The sequence below is a fragment of the Macaca fascicularis genome, chromosome 8 (assembly GCF_037993035.2).
Source record: "Macaca fascicularis isolate 582-1 chromosome 8, T2T-MFA8v1.1".
Lineage (NCBI taxonomy): Eukaryota > Metazoa > Chordata > Mammalia > Primates > Cercopithecidae > Macaca > Macaca fascicularis.
In genome coordinates, this window is record NC_088382.1 from 16,031,750 (window position 1) to 16,055,570 (window position 23,821).

The window sequence follows — 23,821 nt, forward strand, 5'->3', positions numbered from 1 at the left end:
ATCATGTAATGTGGTTAGATTTGCCCAACTTCTTCCATTCAATTGGTAGATAGGATGCTTGGAGTGTGTAAAACAATTACCTTGAGCTTTGTTAAGTCCTTCGCTTCTCCTCCTGAGTGCGTAGGAACCCGTTCTAGTGCTCACCACGTGGCACTGACATTTCTATTTTAAAATCTGTAGATTTTAAAGATTTTAATTCTGCAGATTTTAATTCTGCAAGGGCAGGGTGATGCCGACCTTGCTCACAGCTTGATCTCCAGTGCGGGGTACATAGCTAGTGAAAAACTGACAAAATGCATTAAGCACATAGTAGGTGGTGTGGCAAGAGCAATCTAAACCCACAGTGGGGGCTTGTGAGGGTGGCTACTCCCACCTTGGTAACCTTGTAAACTATTGGGAACCAATGATTCCCAATCTCTCCAAATAACTAAAGTATTAGGTATTCAGGCCTAAGACATTTTGATCTTTATTTTATACAGCTCTGAACAAACCAGGTCTGAAGAGCCAAGTAAAAAAACCTCCCTGATGTGTGTGTGTTTCCTTTAAAAAATGATAAGGGGAAGGCTGCACATGGTGGCTAATGTCTGTAATCCCAGGACTTTGGGAGGCCGAGATGGGGGATCGCTTGAGTCCAGGAGTTTGAGACCAGCTTGGGCAACATGGTGAAACCCCGTTGCTACAAAAAATACAATAATTAGCTAGGTGTGGTGGTATGCGCCTGCAGTCCCAGCTATTTGAGAAGCTGAGTTGGGAGGATTGCTTGAGCCGAAGAGGTCAAGGCTGCAGTGAGCCTTGATCACACCACTGCACTCCAGCCTGGGCAACAGAGTGAGACGCTGTCTCAAAAACAAACAAACCACAAAACAAATTATGATAAGGTTAGGGTCCCCCCACCCCCGACCTTTTCCTATGCCCAAAGTAAATATTTGTTGAAATACAACGTCTTCTAAGATAGACATCACATTGTGAGACATGTGATTTGTTAAAATGCCATCACAACCTGTTTAAAATCAGTAGCCATAGTATCTATATGATCCATGTCACCTTCATCAGTTTAAATGTAAGACTCCATCAGGTTAAATAATTTGTCTTTTTCAGTTTAAAACTTAAGATCCCATGAAGTTGGACAATTTCCAGTCTCTGTGATCTGAAAATCAGCAATGAATGAAAGGGAGGCTTTAAGATGATCGGGATCCTAGATGCTCTTCCCTTTGCAATAACAAGCTAATCCAATCAGCTCAGTTTAGCAAATAATAAATTTATTAGGTGCCTACAAGTACAAAATACTGAAAGCTGCTGCAGGGGATTATAAAGATGTGTAGGAGACGAGCCCTGCCCTCAAAGAGCTTACAATCTAGACAATTAGTCACACAAATAAGTTGTGATGGCGCTCTAATTGATCTCAGCAGAGTTCTTGAAAATGTTCATATCCTTCAAATTTTTCTCTTGTCAAATTAAATAGTGGGAAAGAGACCTTTTGTGGCATTCGTCGGCGAGCCTGACTCTGCTTGCGAGCATCTTTCTGCTGTTGCACGTTCTTGTCATCCTCTCAGCGTTGTTTCCTAACTGGACCTTTGTTTGGAGAGAATCTCCGTGCTTCCTGAACCTTCACCAGGGTTTCCTGTTGGGAGTGGGTGGCTCAGTTGCAGTTTGGCCTTGGAATGATTTGCAGTCCGATTTTTCCTTCAGCAAATCGCTCTTTTGATTGTAGCTGATGCTAAAATGCTATGCTTTGCAATGTGTGGTTTTAAGGGTGGGAGTGAGATGCAATATTAAGGAAGGCAGCCCAGACGTTTCCCTTACTTTAAACATTTAATAGTGCACTTATTGATTATATTCTGTACAGATATAGAGCAAGTTATAAACCTCTTCCTTTTATTTATTTTCTTCACTTAGACTGTATTCACGTAAAGTGTATTTACAATAAGGAGAAAAAAGCCTTGAGGTACAAAACCCAAAAGAATATCTGAGGTATAAATACAAGTATATCTTAAATAATAATCTTTATCATGCTTTATCTATGTTTGAAAGCACAGTGGACATGTTTCTTAATAGAATGGTATATACAACATACAATCTTACAAATCTGGAAGCCATCAAAATTGAATATCCAAGTATATCTTCATGAGGAACACTGATATCCAAAATACTCAAATTTTAAAACTCTAATCTGACCCCCTGCCCCGAAATTCTTCAAAGAACCTTTGAAATAACACTGAAAATGGTAACTACATTATAACAAAATAAAAATCCTTCTTACAACTCTCATTCATACATTATTCACTTTTGATCCATACAAAATAAATTTACTAATACTGTCTCTTGAGTCAATCCTTACCATTCCAGTAAAACCTGAATAAAGACCACCCTTCTAAAAAACTTCACTGGTTTGAGTTGGTTTTCTTGTTGTTTTTTACTATGATTCCTATTTTTCATTACCACTTAAATATATTTCAAGGGCATTCTAAAGGAAAAAAAAGAAAGAAATGTAGGAAAAATAAAATAAGACAAAAGGTCATAAAACCAGAAAACCTATTGATAAGAACAAACCCAATTAATAAACACATGTGGCTTTCGGGAATGCCGTTAACAACCAAAGGCGGGGGAAAAAGCCTTTCCTAGGCGGGTTAAATTTACAGGGATTTCCTTGGGCCACACAGTTTCCTATATTCCCAAACATAGTGTCCTAAAGCGTTTCTGTTACAAACACAAAAATGCAAAGAATTCTAACAGGGAAAACGTTTTGATGCTTGATTTAAGAGTAAGTGTTATCACGTTCAGTTTTTACATCTCAACTTAAACAAAACAAAACCCTGTGGATCACAGCCAGTAAGGCCGGAGGGAGCAGTTCATCCCTGAACTAATCCATACTGGTTAAAACTACATCACTATTTGCAATCAGGTCTACAAAGAAACTGCATTTGAAATGGGTGTCAGAGCCAATCTATATTCAATCAAAGTACAAAAGAGGTTGGTGGAGAAGGAATACGCTTAGTAACTTGGAAAAAAAAAACAACAAAGCATAAACGGACAAGGGTGTCGGGTCCCCTTTCTGGGTGGATTCACGGGTAGTCAGATATTCCAGGTTAAACTGAACCTGACGCATCAATCTCCTTCTTGGAGGTGTCTCAGTGTGCCAGACACTGAATCCATCTTAGACATCTATTGCCATTCAGCCAGCAACAAACACACATTCACACTCCTCTGTGCAAACCTTTCTTTGCTCATCTTGGTGAGAAAACACGTCAAAGAGTACCAGCTATTCCAGTGGATACACCAGTCCCTCAGCACACTGCAAATAAAGCGACACAGGTACGCATACACCGATATCACGAGAGAATGAAGTATCTTCATTATCTTCCATAATGTATCTAAAGAGTTTTGCTTCTCAGAAGCAATTTGAATAAGAATACAAATACATTTTTTTTGCACAGTCTTACATATTCCAGTCAAGGTCTATGAATACAGACCCTCAACAAACAGGAAGCAGCTTTAAAAATGTATCAAATTGCTATAGTCAATTCCTACACTCCAGCACGTAGTTTTCTTTGTTTCAGGATTAGACACAGAACCCATTCTTCAAGGACTGGCAAAGGTTCTAGAAACAAACACCCTGGTGGTGGAAGCGGTTGCTTTGCTTCAGTGATCACCTAGATTTGGTGTCTTTGGTTTCAGTGTTCTGGTTACTGAAGGAATCCCGGATCTTTACAACTTCAGCTGCACACAAATGTCCAAAAGATTTTGTGTACCACTCTGGCATGTGGCCCCTATCAGAGAAAAGAAAGAAAAGCAGATGAATCATTTAAGTTAGAAAGCATGGAAATAAAATGACAAACGTCTGTTTGCTAGTTCAAATGCATAAAATCTATCACTTCCTGTGGCTTTGAATTCATGGCCAAGCTACCGTATTTGCTTTGCTTTAGAACTACATTTTCTAAGGGATCCAAATTAGGAAGCGGTCGCTGGAAGACCAACAAACATGAAATGCTACTGTATAAACACCACTCTTCATGAAGTCACCAGGAAACAATGATGTGTTCATTTAGGGCATTCTTTGCATTAAACAAAAAGTCTGAATTTCCTTCATGACCCTCACCGTATTAAAAAAATCAGAATCAGAACATACCTTAAGTCAGCTCTGCACATGTAGGTGAGCTTGGATTTTCCTGGCCCACAGGGTTCAATCAAATACCTGGACAAGAGTACATTAACCCTCACACCCACCACAGGAGCCCGATCGTGATCCACGGAGGTCAGTAAAAGGGCACAGGCTCCTTTGGGTAAATTAGTCCTCCAGGTTCTGTAGAGACAAAACCAGAGGCGGAAATGATGCAATTTCATAGAAGCCAAGTTTAAAATCATGCTTCACTCTTCCCTATTTGCAGTGGGGTGATGGGTCAGGCTCAGTGGCTGTGCTGTGTGGCCCAGGCCTAGATAAATGGCATCCTCTAAGCTACTTGCTATGGTGTACATGTGTTCCCCAAAAAGCATGTGCTAGAAACTGAATCCCCAATACAACAGTGTTGGGAGGTGGGGCCTAATGGGAGCTGGATTAATGGCAATTATAAGAGCTTGAGGCTGGGTTCCGTGGCTCACGCCTTTAATCCCAGCACTTTGGGAAGCTGGGGAGGGAGGATTGCTTGAGATCAGGAGTTCAAGACCAGCCTGGGCAACATAGTGAGACCTCATCTCTACTAAAAATAAAAAATATTAGCCAGGCATGGTGGTGTGCTCCTGTAATCCCAGCTACTTGGGGGTCTGAGATGGTAGGATTGCTTAAGCTGTAATCATGCCACTGCACTCAAACTTGGGCAACAAAGTGAGACCCTCTATCTCAAAATAAATAAATATATAAATAAAAATGGCTTAAAGCTGCACATTTTCTCTTTTGCTCTCCCTTGCCCTCTCTTTGCCCTTCCACTCTGGGAGGACACAGTAAGAAGACCCTCACTAGGCTGGGCATGGTGGTTCATGCCTGAAATCCTGGCACTTTGGGAGGTTGAGGTAGGAGGATCGCTTGAGCCCAGGAGTTTGAGACCAGCCTGGACAATATGGTGAAACCATGTTACCACCAGAAACAATCAACAAGTTAGCCAGGCATGGTGGCACATGCCTGTAGTACCAACTACTGGGGAGGCTGAGGGGGGAGGATTGCTTGAGCCTGGGAGGTGAAGGCTTCAGTGAGCCATGAGCTTGCCACTGTACCCTGGCATGGGTGACAGAATGAAACCATGTCCCCAAATCAAACAAACAAACAACAAACAAACAACCAGATGCAACTCCTTGATCTTGGACTTCCCAGCCTTTAGAACCAAGAGCCAAATAAATATCTGTTCATTATAAATTGCCCGGTCTGTGACATTCTGTTAGAGCAGTATTAGTATTATATGCACGAAGACACTATACAAGGACTCCCGAATGAGGAACTCTGTACAGAGTCGCTGTTACAGAGGGTTTATATGCTCAGACAGCCTCCTCTTTGAAAAAAGAGCCAATTTGAAGTGTAGCTTAAAACAATTTTTTCTATTTCACAAATGTCTTGGAACACAGACACCTAAAGGAGCACTGGCTGTTTGAAAAGGTCTGGACTTCCAACATGACATTTCCTCAAAGATTTTTGGAATTCTTCTTTCAGTAATATCTCAAGAGAATTTATGAATTACACATAAATCAGCCTTAACCACATCTCCCTTGGGACTCAAATGTTATTTCCTGGCTTATTCATTCACTAGCTGTTTCTGACAAGAAAATCTATCCTAAAAGGGGCAAAAATCTGCTACCAATGAGCATATTCATTGGAAGGCGCCTCTCTTTCCGAGCTCAGTTACCAAGGAGTTCAAGCCATTCTCAGTGAGGAACACATTGCTAGAATAAATGTAGATCTGTTTTCCACATTTGAAGGTGTTCACTACTTTTCTGGAGGCATATGTTTTGTTCTGTTTATTTAGAAACAAAGTCTTAGCCGGGCGCGGTGGCTCAAGCCTGTAATCCCAGCACTTTGGGAGGCCGAGACGGGAGGATCACGAGGTCAGGAGATCGAGACCATCCTGGCTAACACGGTGAAACCCCGTCTCTACTAAAAAATACAAAAAACTAGCCGGGCGAGGTGGCTGGTGCCTGTAGTCCCAGCTACTCGGGAGGCTGAGGCAGGAGAATAGCGTAAACCCGGGAGGTGGAGCTTGCAATGAGCTGAGATCTGGCCACTGCACTCCAGTCTGGGCGACAGAGCGAGACTCCGTCTCAAAAAAAAAAAAAAAAAAAAAGAAACAAAGTCTTGCTCTGTTGCCCAGGCTGCAGTACAGTGGCATACTCACAGCTCACTGCAGCCTCAAATTCCTGGCTCGGCCGGGCGCGGTGGCTCACGCCTGTAATCCCAGCACTTTGGGAGGCCGAGGCGGGCGGATCACAAGGTCAGGAGATCGAGACCACGGTGAAACCCCGTCTCTACTAAAAATACAAAAAATTAGCCGGGCGCAGTGGTGGGCGCCTGTAGTCCCAGCTACTCAGGAGGCTGAGGCAGGAGAATGGTGTAAACCCAGGAGGCGGAGCTTGCAGTGAGCCGAGATCACGCCACTGCACTCCAGCCTGGGCGACAGAGCGAGACTCCGTCTCAAAAAAAAAACAAAAAAAAAACAAAAAAAAATTCCTGGCTCAAGAGATCCTCCTGCCTCAGCCTCCCGAGTAGCTAAGACTACAGGCATGCACCACAACATCTAGCTAATTTTTAAAAATTTTTTGCGGAGATAGGGTCTTGCTATATTGCCCGGGCTGGTCTTGAACTCCTGGCCTCAAGTGATCCTACTGTCTTGGCCTCCCAAAGTGCTGGGATTACAGGTGTGAGCCATCATATGCCTGGCCTCTACTTTAAATAATTATACCATCTTGTAAGATCAGTGACATATAGGCTTGGTTCATATATGGAGTCATCCTTGTCACAAAAAAACAATTTGGAAGTGCTCACCTTAAAACAACGTAGTCTCGAGCAGGATGAGGTGCCATACTGTTTTGGACATACTGGTAAATTTCAGTTTGGCTGTCCAGAATTTCAATCACTTTTGAATCCAACAGGTCTACATCCCAGAGGTGCTGTTCTTTAAGTAGGCGCTTTAAGATTTCCTCTGGCACAGCAGGGACTTCAATGGTTGACCTCCAAAGCCTCAGAGGGGGTCCTTCGCTCACCTGGAAAGAGGATATATTTCTCAGTGCCAAGGCAATCCGTACACACCTAGTTTTTGAAGTCAAATTGTTAGTTAGACTAACAATTTTAGTCACATATAATCAATGTTAATTGATTATATAAATCATATAAACAATATAATCAATATATAAATATTGGAGGGCTAATAAATCTATGACTTAAATAGGCTGCTATCCCTAGGCTTTAAGAGCAAGCCAGAAAGTGAACAAAAGCTGTTGTCAACTCTGGTCAAAATTATGACATTTGGGCTGGGTGCTGTGGCTTATTTCTATAATCCCAGCACTTTGGGAGGCTGAGGTGGGTAGATCATCTGAGGTCAGGAGTTCAAGAACAGCCTGGCCAACATGGTGTAACCCTGTCTCTACTATAAATACGAAAATTAGCCAGGCATGGTGGCAGACACCTGTAAACACAAGTACTCGGGAGGCTGAGGAAGGAGAATCACTTGAACCTAGGAGGTAGATTTTGCAGTGAGCCGAGATCACACCACTGCACTCCATCCTGGGTGATAAGAATGAAACTCCATCTCAAAACAAAACAAAACAAACTATGACATTTGTTTTGTTTTTCTGGGACCTGTATCAGGGTGCATGCAATAAAGAAATATCAGTCACTGGCCGGGCGTGGTGGTTCACGCCTATAATCCCAGCACTTTGGGAGGCGAAAATGGGCAGATCACAAGGTCAGGAGTTCGAGAGCAGCCTGGCCAATATGGTGAAACCCCATCTTTTCTACTAAAAATACAAAAATTAGCCAGGCATGGTGGTGGGGGCGGGTGCCTGCAGTCCCAGCTACTTGGGAGGCTGAGGCAGGAGAATTGCTTGAACCCGGGAGGCAGAGGTTGCAGTGAGCCGGTATGGCGCCACTGCACTCCAGCTTGGGCGACAGAGCAAGACTCCATCTCAAAAAAAATAACGAATAAAAAATAAAAAATAAAAAATCAATCATTTACACTCATTTCCAAAGCCTGCAAGGCCACCCAGCCTACTCCCATTGTTTATGTATTTTCAAGATGGTAGAGGCAGCATCAACATATACCTCCGATGGACCTATCCTGCTGAGCCTTACGAGATGCCTCTGCCCTCAAGATGTTTACTAGTCCTAACTGGAATTAATTTCCCCCTAACGATCCCTGCTCATTAAAGGGCCAAGAGAACAGTAAGAACAGAGAAGAGTGCAAAGGGTTTCTGACCAAATTATGGAAAAATCGAAGCGTGTCATAGGATGTTCCACAGCTCAATGCCATTAGCAAAACATTCCAGGGAAGTCTAGTGTGATTCTGCAGAGCCAAAGGACTTCATTAGAAATAGTTGAAATCCTCTCCCAAGTGTTACACGGGATGAAAATTACTCTTCCTTTGCCCGGTTTCCACTCTCACCAGGGGGATCTGACTCACCCGGGTGCCCAGCTCTACAAGGCAGGGTGTGGGCTACAGATCCCCAGAGAGATTAGTTGGCAAAAGCATGTTGTCTCTGATGGACCCAAGCCTCGACGCCTGGACTGAACTAGCCGACAACAGGGTGAAGCCTTACCTTCTTATAGGACAGCTCAGCCTGCTCCGAAGTGGAGTAGCTGACCCAGCCTTTAAACTTCTCTTTGACTTCTTTAAACAGGCCATCCACACAGTCCTGGAGGAAGTGTTGGTAGTCAGCTGAGTCATCATTTCCCAGGTGCCCGAGTGCCTCCAGCGTGAGGGGCTTCAGCTCTTGTTCAGTATAGGAATTACGACATCGGCTCATTTCCTCGGGAACCTGTGCGGAACGTGACAGACAGAAAGGAGGTGGGTCCGCCTGTACTCAATCTCAACGCCCATCAGTGGAAAAGGCTAGGCAGGAACAGTGGCCTGGTCCTTAAAGCAGCACAGGCATCTTTCCGCCAGAGGTGGGCTATCATGCTGACCTCACGTGGTACCATGAGGATATGAATAGATCACCTCCATAAAGGTATCTGAAATCTTATTCCCATGTAAGGTCTTCTTTGGAAAGTTAAGAGTAGGGGGAGTGAATTACATTGATCAAAGCAGGTTTCTCAGATACAGAAGTGGATACAGAAGTTTAATTCCAGATAATTTGTTGCCTTTTTTTCTTTTCCTTTTTCTTTCCTTCTTTTTTTGTTTTTGAGGCAGAGTTGCATTCTCTTACCCAGCCTGGAGTGCAATGGCAGAATCTTGGCTCATTGCAACCTCCATCTCCCTGGGCTCCCATGATCCTCCCATCTCAGCCTCCCAAGTAGCTGAGACTACAGGTGCACACCACCATGCCCGGCTCATTTAAAAAATTTTTTTTTGTAGAGATGAGGTCTCATCATGTTGCCTAGGTTGGTCTTGAACTACCGAGCTCATGTGGTCCACCAGCCTCAGTCTCCCAAAGTGTTAGAATTACAGGCGTGAGCCACAACGCCCGGCTGCTTTTCCTTTCTAACTAAAGGGACAATTTCATTAAGCATAATTAACTCTAGCTGATACATTATAATATATGTAAATAAGACATTCTCGGCTATTTATACCATCTCCAGCTGTGGAAAAGGTCTTCAGGTAAGACATGAACAAGTATCAAGCCTAAGACTTTGTACCTATTCACATTATCCTTAATAAAGGAGCCAAGCTTCTCACTTCCTTACCTGGAAAAGCTTCTTGCACTCAGCGATCATATGGGCCAGCCCTTGAGTGGCAGCTAGGTTTTCATTCAAATCTTTCTGATCTGGTTTGCCCAAACTTTGTTTTCTTTGCATTACCCTAGATAGAAGAAATACAGGAGGGGAACAGTTCAAATATTTATATATTTTTCATCCAGGTATTATTCCAGGAAACCCAAAGAAAAGAGAAAAAATATTTTTCACTGGAACCTGTTTATTGTTCAATTCATTAAGAGTGTTTTTACTTTGCTCACCAGAGTATCTCAGAGTTTTGTCAACAACACACAAAAAACATTAAAGAGATATGCTTTTGATGAAATCAAGGTGATTAAAACCATTTTATTAAATAGGTTCCTATTGGGAACAGGGCAGCTTGGAGGGGCAGTGTTTGCGTGGTAGGGGAGCAGCTTCTGAGAAATGTGGGAAAGGAGTCCCTGGGAGTTGGAGTAAACGGTGTCACCGTCTTTACCTGCCTGAATACACAGGCCCCCTCCCCCAGGTGAGGGCTAAGTCCATTGTTTCCTTGAGCTTTTGTCTTCATCTTATTTGATCTCTCTCCTCTACTCATCTCTAGTTCTGTATCCCATTACAGTTGGATTGCCCCAGTCAACTTTAAGAACTATTTAAATGTGGCCAGGCACAGGGGCTCATGCCGTAATCCCAGCACTTTGGGAGGCTGAGGCAGGTGGATCATGAAGTCAGGAGCTCAAGACCAGCCTGGCCAACATGGTGAAACCCCGTCTCTACTAAAAATACAAAAATTAGCCAGACATGGCAGCGCATGCCTGTAGTGCCGGCTACTGGGGAGGCTGAGGCAGGAGAATGGCTTGAACTTGGGAGGCAGAGGTGGCAGTGAGCTGAGACTGCACCACTGCACTCCAGCCTGGGCGACAGAGCGAGACTCCATCTCAGAAAGAACTATTTAAACATACATTTAAACACTGTACGACTTTCAAAAGCAACCTAACCTTCACTAGCATAACTAGGCCCCAGGCCTCTAGCTAAGAAATACTTTTCAAGTTCCTTTAGAGCTGAGGAAAAGGATCAGTTGGATGGATTTAGTCTGTGGGGGTTAAGTCCCGTGAGACTGTTTTCTCATGGACACCAATAGACCAGTCTCAGGCATGTCTTTATTAGCAGTGTGAGAATGGACTAATACAGCGGTCTAACTTTCTTCCTTGTTTCGGGAAAGACTCCCACAAAACCACAAATACAGAGAGTCCTAGAAGAACGCAGGCTGCCCCCTCTGTGTACGCACCTCCCATGCAGCCCGTACCTGGGAGAGGAATTCTCTCTCTTCAGGGTATTGAGATGGAAGAGGGAAGGCGCTAAGCACACGGCCAGGTTGGTTGGGGTCATCTGGTTTTCTTTTACGGCCGCTGTGACATCGCTCAAGAAATAAAGCAGGGTCTGCAGAACCTCCCGGTTCTCGTCAGGCAGCAGCATGATGGCAGCCTTGATGGCCTGCAGGCGCTGGTCCTTGGGCACATCTGCACGACACCAGCACTTTCCCCATCAGCTTGGTGAATTTGCATGGATATTGCAAGGAAATGTCCCAAAGCAAATATCGGCATCAAATACCTCAGCCCAGTACTGAACAAGCACTTGTAGAAAGTGTACTAGAGGTGAATACGGTAAAAGTTATGAATTGCCACTGGCGTCACTACCCTCAAGTATTTCCTGCCTCGTGAAGGAGTGAAAAAAATTTTAAACACCCACGATACCCAAACACTCTTAAATCCACCTCAGAGTTCGGCTCTAGAGGATGCCTGTTCTTTTAGTTTACAGAACAGTTTTTTCTTAACGACGCATGAGAAAAAAAAATCCCTAATTTACCAATCTCAATTACTGAAAACACTATACACTTTTGTTTAGTGTCGATGAAAAATCTTGTCTGAAATATGTACAAGAACGTAAGAACGGAGATCTCTCAGCCTTGAGTACAAAATGTTCAGTATCTCTGGAGGTTTTCATGAGTTTAACTGATTTGTTCATTCTTGAAATGGGAAAAGCAAGCTGCTAAAATACTCACTTCTGAACTGAATTGAACTGAAAATATTCAGTTTAATTAATACATAGAATACATTGAATTAGTAATATCTTAAGTTTTTAGAAAGCATGCTTGAGAGGCTGTTATAAAAATGCATATGAATATGCAAATACATAAAAATGCAAATAAACCCATAAACAATCTACATGTAGAAAATGCTGATCCCAATCGTCAGGTCTCCTTGAATAGACAACTCTTTAAAAGAGCGTGTGGTGGAAAAATCAAGTCACTCAAATGTAGCTCCATAGGACAAACTGATTAAACAGCTCCATGGTTACAACACATAACAAATACCTTGGCAAGGAAAATGTGACCTGTGTTTTTATAAAATATGAAAGGATGAAACAACTAATGAAATAATCCAGACCAGCTCCATTTCTCATAAAATGAAGTCCACTGTGCCAGTCCTAGAGACAATTCGAGCGCTAAGAGAGGCTGCTTTTAAATTACATTGCTGTAATACCACACTGAGCCAAGAAAAACACAAGGCTGTAAAAGCCATAATCCTGAACTTGATCATTAATTTAGACAACTGTTTGCTTTAAGCTTTACATAAAAGTAAGAAGGGCATGGGTATTGTTTTCCCAAGTATTTCTGGCAGAAACTGAGATGAATAACAGAAGAAGATTATGTATTCATTTTACAGCAAGATAAAACACACAGACCCGTGAAATTTTAAATCCAACAGCCCAGCAAGAGGGAGGTGAAGCAACTGAAATTTCTGTAGACAAGGTGGAGAGAGAAAGAGATCTTGGTACCTGATCTTTATCTGAGTGCCCAGATAACACTGTTCTAGAAACTAACGAAAGCCTAACTTGGATCTGCTGGTAAAAACGTACAGTTGCATCAGTCATTAGAGACTGGGAAATTTATTTTCGCATCATTCAGTAACTATAGAGAAACCTGTTCCACAAACAAGGAGGCAAGGAAGAAAGTGATGACATGGGTTTCCAAGAGGTCACCATGCAGACCCTCTTGTCAAAAGAACGCTATCAAGGCCAGGCACGGTGGCTCACACCTGTAATCCTAGCACTTTGGGAGGCCGAGGTGGGAGGATCACTTGAGGTCAGGAATTCGAGACCTTCCTGGCCCACATGGTGAAACCCCGTCTCTACTAAAAATACAAAAATTAGCCAGATGTGGTGGCGCCCTCCTGTAGTCCCAGCTACTTGGGAGGCTGAGGTGGGAGAATTGCTTGAACCTGGGAGGCAGAGGTTGCAGTGAGCCGAGGTCACGCCACTGCACTCCAGTCTGGGTGACAGAGCGAGACTCCATCTCAAAAAAAAAAAGAATGCTATCAAGGAAGCTACAAGCTTCAGTGGGTCCTATTTTTCCCCGACACCAACAATCTTAAGATCAAAGGACACTCACATTGGTAGATCTGTAGAAAGGTTTCCGAGAGTTTGTTCGTCATTAGCGGCTCAGGAAGATCTCGAAAATACTGCTTCAGCATGTCTGCCACGTCATAAGCAGACTGTCCTTCGTAGTTGACACAGTCTACCGCACCTTCATTCATCTGGCGCAGAGCCTGAATCCGGGACTTGACCCCCGATTTTCTGAAGAGCCCAACCTGTCGGAAGAGCAACACTAAGTGTGGGGTACATTCACATGGACGCAGTGTTCACACCACACAACTAGAAGACGCCGCACGTAATCCGAGCTCCCCTGAGTGTGCGGACCCGCAGGCAGCACTCTCACCTGATCCAAACAATGGTTCCGGAGGTATCGCATGGCCTGCTGGATGCTCTGAGGCAACGGCTGTCCTGTGCGCTGCACGTTGACCGTCAGTGGGACCCCGAACACACTCCGGTCCTTGTAGTCTGGAACCTTGATCCTCTTCATGAACTTGGGCACGGCCCTGTTAAAGAACACAGACATGCTGGTGTCGGGGGAGACATGTTCGCTTGTCTGTCTACACTTGTCCACTTCTGCAGGTAAACCCTGTGGGCTCCAGATCTGTGCTAATATGGTGGCTACTTAAATTTAAATTAAACAAAATGACAAGTTCAGTTCCCCAGTGGCTCTGGCCACACTTCAGGTGCTCCTTCGCCTTTTGTGCTCAGTACCTACTGTATTGGCTTGTGCAGATAAAGAATGTTCCTATCATCCAGACAGTTCTCCTGGACAGTGCTGTTCTAGATCTTCTAAGAGCTGGGGTTGTGAGGTTCAGTCTCATTTCCTCAGTTGGGAGTGTCTTTCCACCTTGAACCTGGAGAATTGGAGTCTACAGTCTTAAGGAAGCTGATGGATTTCCTCATAGAATGGCGGTAGAGGAAGGAACAAGCAGAAAACAACGTATAATATCCTAATGAGGTGCTTCTGATAGAGTGTGAAAAACAAGGTCTCTTTTGTCTTGACAAAAGGATAAGAATCACTTCTGAGTTCTTGATGAGATCCAAAGCATTTAGGGTCAAAAGATGCACGTAATACAGGATGGGAAAACAGCAATGAGAGCCTAACACAATGACAGCCAACTCCAGAGCTCAACAGTGAATGACCTGAAGTCAAAATAAATTCTCCTGCTGATGACCCGCAGAACATTACATTTTTAGGTTTCTAAAGGAAGATGGAAAAGGAACAATGGGGGTTTTGTGAGCCAACCCCAGGCTCTCTGGTGTCCTGAAACCAGGTCCACCCCAGCAGTATACGCAACAGCAGGAAACCCATGTCATGCATTTCAGGCTGTCAAGCAGAAATTCCAGCTCTCCAAATGACCTCTCTGAACAGGACCCGAAAGGGCAAGGCCAAACAGGAAAAGAACCTTGTGTAGGATTCCTCCCTGCTCCACAGATCCCACCATGTGAGGTTTTTACAGTTAGTTTTGAGTCACTGGAAACGCTGACCAGAACTCAAGAAGTATTATGGACTTTCAGATTCTTGAGGGTTTGGTGGGATGGGGGTGGGCAACTCAGAAATGAGAATCTAAAATATGCAGTTTTAAATAGCCAGCAGGGAAAATATTACTCTAAGCACAGAGGAACTCCAGAGAAGACAGACCGCTTTGCTTTTTGAATGCTCACCAGCGGCCATGGCATGTTACTGTTTATAGCTCCAGGAAAGGTAAAACGAAAGAGCAGAGTTAAGTTTGTATTTCCATACAGTTAAGTATATGGTATCACGGCTATAAGTGTGCATAATGCTCGCTTTGTCGGGGGAGAAAAGCCCGACGGCGGAATGTGAAAAGAACACATTACGATCCCCACCGAGAATCTGAAGCATGTGAGGATAAACCGGTCAATACTTATTTCTGTCATTCAGAACAAACAACTTCTGTATTTAGCAAGGCTCACATAATAACAGCCTTTGAACAGGAGGTGCTTTGATGCTGAAGTTAAACCCACTATGAGTCCTAAGGAGAGCAGGAGCTGAAGACAGAACAGTTTCCTTACTTCGCCGACTTTCTCAAGTAACTTGGGTTTGCTACAGTGTGCTACTAATAAAATGGGCGGCTTCTTCATTTTTATCAAATACAGTAGTTGTGCAACTGGATAATAAACACTCAGATTACTGAAAAGACTTAAGGATTCCCAGCTGACACTGAAAAATACACTGAGACGTCAATCTAGAAAACATTTCTCTGCTTTGCACTGATAGCAGAAAAATTAAGATGTACCCAGATTAGGCTAGATGACTCATCTAGTCTTATAGCCTACCCCTCACATTCTATATACTAAAGAGCTATATTTTTCAAAGTAATTATAAACAATTTGTACAATGCATTTCATCTCTACATTTGAGTCTATAATATGTTAGAGTAGTGAATTCCTTAAAATAATTATTCACTGTTTGAGAGTCTTTGCTAGAAAAAAAGTAACCTGAATTCTTTAGCACAGGTAGATTTTTTAATGATGCTACAAATATTTGCATTGCGTCCAAAATGATTTTTTCTTTTTTTCTTTTTTTTTGAGACAGAGTCTTACTCTGTCGCCCAGGATGGAGTACAGTAGCCTTATCTTGGGGCTCACTGCAACCTCCACCTCCTGGGTTCAAGGGTTTCTCATGTCTCGACTTCCTGAGTGCCACCATGCCCAGCTAATTTTTGTATTTTAGTAGAGATGGGGTTTCACCATGTTGGCCAGGCTGGTCTCAAACTCCTGGCCTCATGTGATCCACCTGCCTCAGAATCCCAAAATGCTGGTATTATAGGTATGAGCCACCACACCCGGCCCAAAATGATTTCTACAAAAAGGCATGAATAGGGTTATAAGATCAGGTACTGTAAATCAAGAATTTCAAAGACAGTCTCATTAAATCTTAATGTTTTTCTTTTCTTCTATCCAAAAATATGATCTGATACTGTGCATATATTTACTTATAGTGGATTATTCCTAATATTGGAAAGATGCCTATACCACATGATGCAAGAGTAATGCATTCTCTCCCCCATCAACTGGCAATCTGTCACTCAGAGAGCTGAAAACTTAATCAACCAACCCACGCTGATAATTTCCTAAGACTCCACTGGCTTCAACAATATCAAATGTGGCCTCAAGAATATAGAGAGTGGCTGGTGTGGCAGCTCACACCTGTAATTCCAGCAACTTGGGAGGCCAAGGTGGGTGGATCTCTTGAGCCCAGGAATTCGAGACCAGCCTAGTTAACATGGTGAAACTGCATCTCTACAAAACAGAAGAAAACAAAACAAAACAAAAAACAAAAAACAAAAAACTAGCCAGGTGTGGTGGAGAGCGACTGTAGTACCACCTACTCGGGAGTCCAGCCACTCTGGAGCCTGAAGTGGGAGAATTGCTTGAGCCCAGGAAGTCAAGGTGGCAGTGAGCCAAGATTGCACCACTGCACTGCACTCCAGCCTAGGTGACAGAGCAAGACCCTGTCTCAAAAAAAAAAAAAAAACCAAAAAACCAAAAAACAAAACAAAACAAAACAAAAATGCAGAGAGAGTGATTAGTGTCATATTTTTACTGTGGGGACAACCTCAAGGAGCTGACCAAAAATATCTTTTTTTTTGAGACACAGTCTCGCTCTGTTGCCCAGGCTGGAGTGCAGTGGCGCGATCTCGGCTCACTGAAAGCTCCGCCTCCCGGGTTCACGCCATTCTCCTGCCTCAGCCTCCCGAGTAGCTGGGACTACAGGTGCCCGCCACCACACCTGGCTGATTTTTTGTATTTTTAGTAGAGTTGGGGTTTTACTGTGTTAGCCAGGATGGTCTCGATATCCTGACCTCATGATCCGCACACCTCAGCCTCCCAAAGTGCTGGGATTACAGGCGTGAGCCACCGTGCCCGGCCCCAAAAATATCTTTCAAGGACAGTTGACTGATCATTTAAACTCTTACCAGCTAAAACCATGCTTGTTAGAAGGTGTGTATTTCTCCAGCAGGGCTGTTAGCTTTAGGAGTGAGTATTTCTGCAGCAGGTTCATCTGGGCCACAGACTGGCAGTTAATCTGTAGTGATACAGAGTTGAGGCTTGGCCGATGTGAGCTCTGGAAACTGTGCCATCTCAGTCGGTGCCTGCGGGAGAAGTGGAGAGAAAAGTGAGTGTAAAGGCTTTTTATTTGATTTTATTTGATTTTTTTCTTGCTCTGTTGCCCAGGCAGTGGTGCCATCAGAGCTCACTGCAGCCTTGAACTCCTGGGCTCAAGTGATCCTCCTGCCTCAGCCTCCTGAGTAGCCAGGACTGCAGGCCTGTGCCACCATGTCTGGCTCATTTTTTAATTTTTTGTAGAGACGGAGTCTACCTATGGTGCCCAGCCTGGTCTCAAACTCTTGGCCTCAAGTGATCCTCCCACCTTGGCCTCCCAAAGTATTGGATTACAGTGAGCCACTGTGCCTGGCCCAAAGGCTTTTTAATAGATAGAAGCAACATTAGCAATGGGCTGCTTGCTGGCATCTTATCTTAGGAACTGAGAGGACTTCATTTCTATTCCATGCTTTAATCCTCATTATGGGAAAATATACACAATATAAAGTGTACCGTTTTCACCATTTTTCAGTGTGCAGTTGAGTGGCACCAAGTTCATTCTCATTGTGTGACCATCTCTATCAACCATCTCCAGAACTTTTTTCATCTTCCCCAACCGGAACTCCATACCCATTCAATCACATCCACTTTTTGAATTTTGGTGCTTCCTGGTCTGACACCTTCCTTAGGAATGGACATGGCTAAGAATGCCAGACTTAACCCCATTTTCTCCCACAGAACAAGCACAGGCAATCTCTTTCTGACCCCCGTGCCTCACACCTGGAGAGAGGAGAAAAACTGTTACCTGTTGGACCTGGTTAGGGAAGCCCCAACCCCAGAATCCCTCCTTTCCGGGATGTCAGAGGGCTCTTCCGGTTCATTCAGGGAGTTGCCTGTGCTGTCCAAGTCGCTGGGTGTGGTTCGGTCGTTGTCCACATCCAGGTGTATCTGTTTTGGAGAGGATGGGCAGGGAGAGACCGAGTCCAGGGCTGAGTCCGAATCTCCCTCATCAGAAAACTTCTCCGACCACTGATTGACTATCCGCTGCATCCCCTTCACGTGGTAGAGGATGTCGTCCAGCTCGGGGAAGATGTCCTCATTCTCCAGATCTGCCAGGTCCCCTGAACTGGAGTAGAGGATGGAGCCCGGCACGTTGTCATAGATGCTCAGGCGGCTGCTCATGGAGCTGGAAGAATTGCGCCTCTTCAGTTCCTTGGGGTTGTCGCTGCTGTTTTCCCTCCTGAGGCTGATGTGGCCAGGGCCGTGGAAGCTTCCCGTCCTCCAGTTCACAGAGCCGTTATTCCCCGAGGGGGAGAAACTGCCATTGGTGAGAGCTTTGGGGAAAGTGCCAGGCTTGTGATCTTCAGGGATGTAGAACACCGTGTCCTCTGGGTAGCTCTCGCGGTTCTTAAAGTTCTGTTCCATCACGCTGTTAAATGTTGACTGATTGAAAGGATCGAAGCCCTCTAAGTACATGCCCACCCGCTTGTTACAGGCACTGAGGCTCCGGGTCCTGGTAACAGGGCTGGGCGTGCTGACCGCGCTGCTGGTCTCCGACTGGCTGCTGCTGCTGCTGGTCTGCGTGGAGTTGGAAACGCTCCTCTTTCGTACCATGGGGACGTTGATGCGGTTACCGTTGAGGGCGGAGATCTCCACGCAGTTGAGCTGCTTCAGCTTCTCCTCATCCACCCCCTCTTGCAGGATGGGCCCGCTGATGATCAACCCCAGCTTTGAAGGCGCTTTGTGCTTGCTGTGGTGGGAGCCCTTGAGCTTCAGACTCTCCATCCGTTTCAGCAGACTGCGCGTCTTGGACTTGGCAGTTTTTTCGTGGCCTTTCATGCTGAAGCTGAAGCTGGACAGTTCCTTGGGAGACGGCAGGCTGCCGAAAGAGTCGTCATTGCCTGCCAAGTTGCTGGAGGAGCAAACGCTGATGACGGAGTTAGTCCGGGGGGTGGCAGCATCCTCGCTGGGGGGCGCGTGGCTGGCGAGGCTGCCAGTGCTGCTGAGGCTGCGGACGGAAGACACCTCCTGGCGCTCGCCGCGGTCCATCAGCGTGCCTCCGGGGCTGGCGCCGTCCTGCGGGTGGGAGTCGTCTGGGGACCCAGGGACTGGGTCTTGTTTTGGAGAAAAGACATCAAACTCTTCAAGCCGGGACCATCTCTTGCTGTCCCTTTGGAAAGTCCATTTGCCACTGATGGCACAAGGCTCATCCTCGTCTGAATCGTCACTCTGCAAAGACAGAAAGGAGCCATTCACACACTGGGGCTGGCAGCCAGCAGGGAGCAGGGCATGAGCAGGAGGCTGCTCATAATATGCCAGTAGTGTCAATTCTCCCCTTGTACTTTATAATTTGAATTTTAAAGGTGTTTTTTTTGTTTTGTTTTTGTTTTTTAAGAAATAGGGTCTCACTCTGTTGTCCAGGCTGGAGTACAGTGGCATGATCACAGCTTACTGCAGGATCAAATTCTAGGGCTCAAGTGATCCTCCCACTTCAGCCTCCCTAGTAGCTGGGATTACAGGCAAGTGCCAACATGTCCAGCTATTTTTTTTTTTTTTTTGGTAGAGATGGGGTCTTGCTGTATTGCCCAGGTTGGTTCTGAACTGCTGACCTCAAATGATCCTCCCACCTGTGCCTCCCAGAGTGCTGCGGTGACAGGGATGAGCTACTGTGCCCAGCCCCATTTACATATTCTTTTTCTTTTTTAATTTTTTTTGTAGAGAGCAGGAGTCTTACTATATTGGCCTAGGCTGGTCTCAAACTCCTGGCCTCAAGCGATCCTCCCACATGGGCCTCCCAAAGTGTTGGGATTACAGGCATGAGCCACAGTGCCCAGTGTTTTGTTTTGTTTTGTTTTTTAAATAACAAAGATGTATTTAAAGAATTTAACAGAGGAGTACCTGACCAAATGCTGCAAGTTTAAATAAGAACTATTTTATGGAAACTCTGGGATCTACAGGCTGTTCCTTAATTGCTCACACAGGAAACCTCCGAGATGGTGAAAATTCCAGGCATGCAAAATATTCTGAACTGAAGTGAGCAGTGAGCAGGACTGCCTCCGGGCTGCCTTCCGTTGTGCGGTCTTTTGTTGGTGTATGTTTATATTCCCTCTTGCAATTAAAAAGGTAGTTTTCAAACACTAAGAAGAGTGGCAACTCAAATCTCTAGACACTGAAAATTTATAAGGTCTCCCACTGGAATAAAGGGGCCCTGGATCAAGGTGGGTCATCACGCAGCTTCAGTCCACTACCAGGGCTTTGGAGACTCTTACCAGTACCTTTTCTTCCCCTCCCCCACCAGACATGAGGGCTAGCGCTCAGGCCACAGCTGACCTGTGAAGTTTCAACCTCAGTCATGCTCCAGCCCATTGAACAAGGTTTCACAAATACCCAGCTCTGACAGCTTGCGGTATTCATAAACACTAAGGAACATCTTTGCTGGTTATGCCCGATTTATGTATAGGACTCAGGGATATGCTGTCACACCGACTATTGCATCTGGGCCTTTTCGGCAGGAATCAAAGGGCACAATTCAGTATGATACATGTCTTTTCCACTGGTGTGGAAAATATCCCATGGCCCAAGTTTCACAGGACAATGAGTGGAAAGCATGGAGCGCTGGCTTCTAGGGCTCTTCTGCACAGCTCAGTGGGTGCTGAGGTTCCAGTTCATTTGTTTCAAAGCTTTGACTCCCCAAGAAGGCAACTTTTTGCAGCTCAGGGACTCTGGCATAATTCAAATTTGTACCCGGAAGTCAGAAATATGTTCTTTGACCAGACTCATTCCTGTTTACTCTAATTTGTGACACTTACTCCCAGTACTACACCCACCTCTTCTTGTAAGATCTCATAACAAGTCTTCACAATTCACGCGCAGAAGAAAATACCATCCAATTTGGTTCTATACCACCATTTGACTAAACTGTGTGGGATTTCCTGCCTTCTCCTCTTCCTCCTCCAATTCCTTTCCTCCCTCCAAATCTCTTATTATTCTTCAATATTGCACAAATCGGCCTTCACTTTCACCTCTACAGCTTTGAAGCACAGTTATTGTTATATTTGGGAAGACAGAAGAGTTGGAAATAAGCTTTATTTCCTCTATAACCAATGCAAAAATCCACTGAGATTCCTTAAGCATGATCCCTTTATTATGTAACAGACACTGAGTTAGGCAAAATCATAGCTGATGTGATCAGGTCAAAAATAATATATAAAATAATGTAATGGGCTAGTTGCAACTATTGACTTCAACTACATAAGGCTATCGAGTCTAGATGATACCATTCAAGATGTAGATGCTTACGGAATGAGAAACTAAGACTTTGAGAAACAAAAGCTATTACAAAACACATCATTCACTTTTTTGTTTGCCCCTTCCCCCTCATTCTATTATACAATTTGTATACTCACTCGTTTCCGATGAGGACTAATTTCTAGCTTCATCACCGCACATTTGTTTAAAGTATTTAGACGCCTATAGAGCAAAGAAATAACGTTAGCAAAGATAGGCAACCACTCTCTACTAAGTGGATAAACACCTGTTTTTAAACAATTCATATATCTAAGGAGTTTCTTGGAACTCAGTAAAATCTAACACCTAGAGGAGTATTAGAAACTTCTTTAAAAAGTGAGTGATTTAAAAATACTGTGGCCAGGCGTGGTGGCTCACGCCTGTACTACCAGCACTTTGGGAGGCTGAGGTGCGTGGATCACGAGGTCAGGAGATCGAGACCATCCTGGCTAACATGGTGAAACCCTGTCTCTACTAAAAATACAAAAAAAAAAAAACAAGCCGGGCGTGGTGGTGGGCACCTGTAGTCCCAGCTACTCGGGAGGCTGAGGCAGGAGAATGGCGTGAATCCAGGAGGCGGAGCTTTCAGTGAGCAGAGATCGCGCCCCTGCACTCCAGCCTGGGCGACAGAGCGAGACTCCATCTCAAAATAAATAAATAAATAAAAATAAAAATACTTTTATGTTTCTTAAGTTTTTCACTGTAATTTTTATATTTTAGTGTGAAATGGCACACAGCTATGATACTGTCAAGTCTGATTCTTTAACTCTCAATGAGTTGCTCTTACTGAGAAAAATCATTCTTCCAGTAACTCTTAGGTTGAGCCATTATGGACTGCCACATGTGATGCCAAGAACGAAAAGTTTCTGACTGGGCACAGTGGCTCACGTCTGTAATCCCAGAACTTTGGGAGGCCGAGGCAGGCAGATCACCTGAAGTCAGGAGTTTGAGACCAGCCTGTCCAACATGGTGAAACCCCATCTCTACTAAAAATACAAAAATTAGCTGGGCATGGTTGTGGGTGCCTCTGATGCCAGCTACTCGGGAGGCCGTGGCAGGGAGAATGGCTTGAACCTGGGAGGCGGAGGCTGTAGTGAGCAGAGATTGTGCCACTGCACTCCAGCCTGGGCAATAGAGCCAGACTCCATTTCAAAAACAAAACAAAAAGAAAAAAAAAGAAAAGTTTATGAGGTCTCCTTTCACAGAAATAGAAACAGCGAAACAGCAACAAAGAACCAAGTAGAGTTTTTGGCAAAATGAACAGTGTCTTGTATTTCAAATTTAAACTCAAATTTAAACAATTAGTTTTAGTTATCTCTGATGAATCATAATCTTGGACAGCTGTTCAAAATTTTAGAGTCCTTGCACAGAATGGAAATTGAAACCCTCTTTAATATCCAATATTTTGAACAGCTTCCTGTTATAGGACAATATAATGTGTGCCATACTCATGGCAATAGGACAAATGATCATTTAAAGAATCTGCATACTGTAACTTCAAGGATCCAAATCTTACTGAGTTCAAAATTAAGCACTCAGGTCACATTCTTCTTTGCAACAGCCATCCTATTGTAATTACGATATCAATACTTTGACCTCTGCCAAACAGCAGTATCAATTTAAAATTAGGGAGATTTAGTTCCATTGAAAATAAAACACTTACAGAAAAAATCCAAAGCCTCATAGAGAAATAATGCAATAGTTGAAAAAAGAAACTCTTTAAATATGCTGAACTAAATGGTATGTACAAATATGAATGACAACCCTTCAGGCCCCAATTTTCCTGCCATCTCCCAGATGGTCATCACTCATCCTTCCTGAAATGAACCTGTAATGTGTCTGTTTGCTATCTGCTATCACCAGTTTTCCAGTTTTTCCTACAAATTGCAATCCTTACATTTTCATAAGATAAGATCATTTAATTCACACAAATTCCTGGGAAACGTAAGACCACCTCAGGGCTTTATCTTCCTGATCCTGTTCTTGCAGTTTGCCTAACAATGTTGATGCAACAGAACAGAAAGTATTTTTCCCTGCCTGATAAGCCCAATTTCGACTTCATAGCTTATGTGGTAGCCTGTTTATAGAATAAACAAAGATAGCACAGAGTGCCTATGTTCAGAAGAATTCTGTGTTGATGGGGAGGAAAAGAAAACAAATAACTAAGAAAAAGTCTGCATACTTTAAAATGAGTGGATATAAGGTCCCTCTATTGGGGGTATCAATTAC

At 44.1% G+C, this 23,821-nt stretch overlaps 1 protein-coding gene across 13 annotated transcripts in view; it reads right to left on the reverse strand.

The window, feature by feature from the left end:
* Positions 1 to 1,238: 1,238 nt before the first annotated feature.
* The window catches only part of DLC1 (DLC1 Rho GTPase activating protein), a 522,133-nt gene continuing 499,550 nt past the window's right edge, over positions 1,239 to 23,821 (reverse strand). For all 13 annotated transcript variants that reach the window (XM_065518899.1, XM_065518891.1, XM_074000320.1 and 10 more), the window contains 11 exons: positions 21,712 to 21,775; positions 18,111 to 19,534; positions 17,179 to 17,355; positions 13,581 to 13,740; positions 13,254 to 13,452; positions 11,109 to 11,322; positions 9,818 to 9,932; positions 8,731 to 8,949; positions 6,962 to 7,179; positions 4,127 to 4,300; positions 1,239 to 3,767 (listed from right to left, as the gene is read on the reverse strand). In XM_065518899.1, the coding sequence (XP_065374971.1) occupies positions 3,647 to 3,767; positions 4,127 to 4,300; positions 6,962 to 7,179; positions 8,731 to 8,949; positions 9,818 to 9,932; positions 11,109 to 11,322; positions 13,254 to 13,452; positions 13,581 to 13,740; positions 17,179 to 17,355; positions 18,111 to 19,534; positions 21,712 to 21,744 (3,054 nt within the window). In that variant the 5' untranslated portion in view covers positions 21,745 to 21,775 and the 3' untranslated portion in view covers positions 1,239 to 3,646. The remainder of the gene's footprint in view (positions 3,768 to 4,126; positions 4,301 to 6,961; positions 7,180 to 8,730; positions 8,950 to 9,817; positions 9,933 to 11,108; positions 11,323 to 13,253; positions 13,453 to 13,580; positions 13,741 to 17,178; positions 17,356 to 18,110; positions 19,535 to 21,711; positions 21,776 to 23,821) is intronic.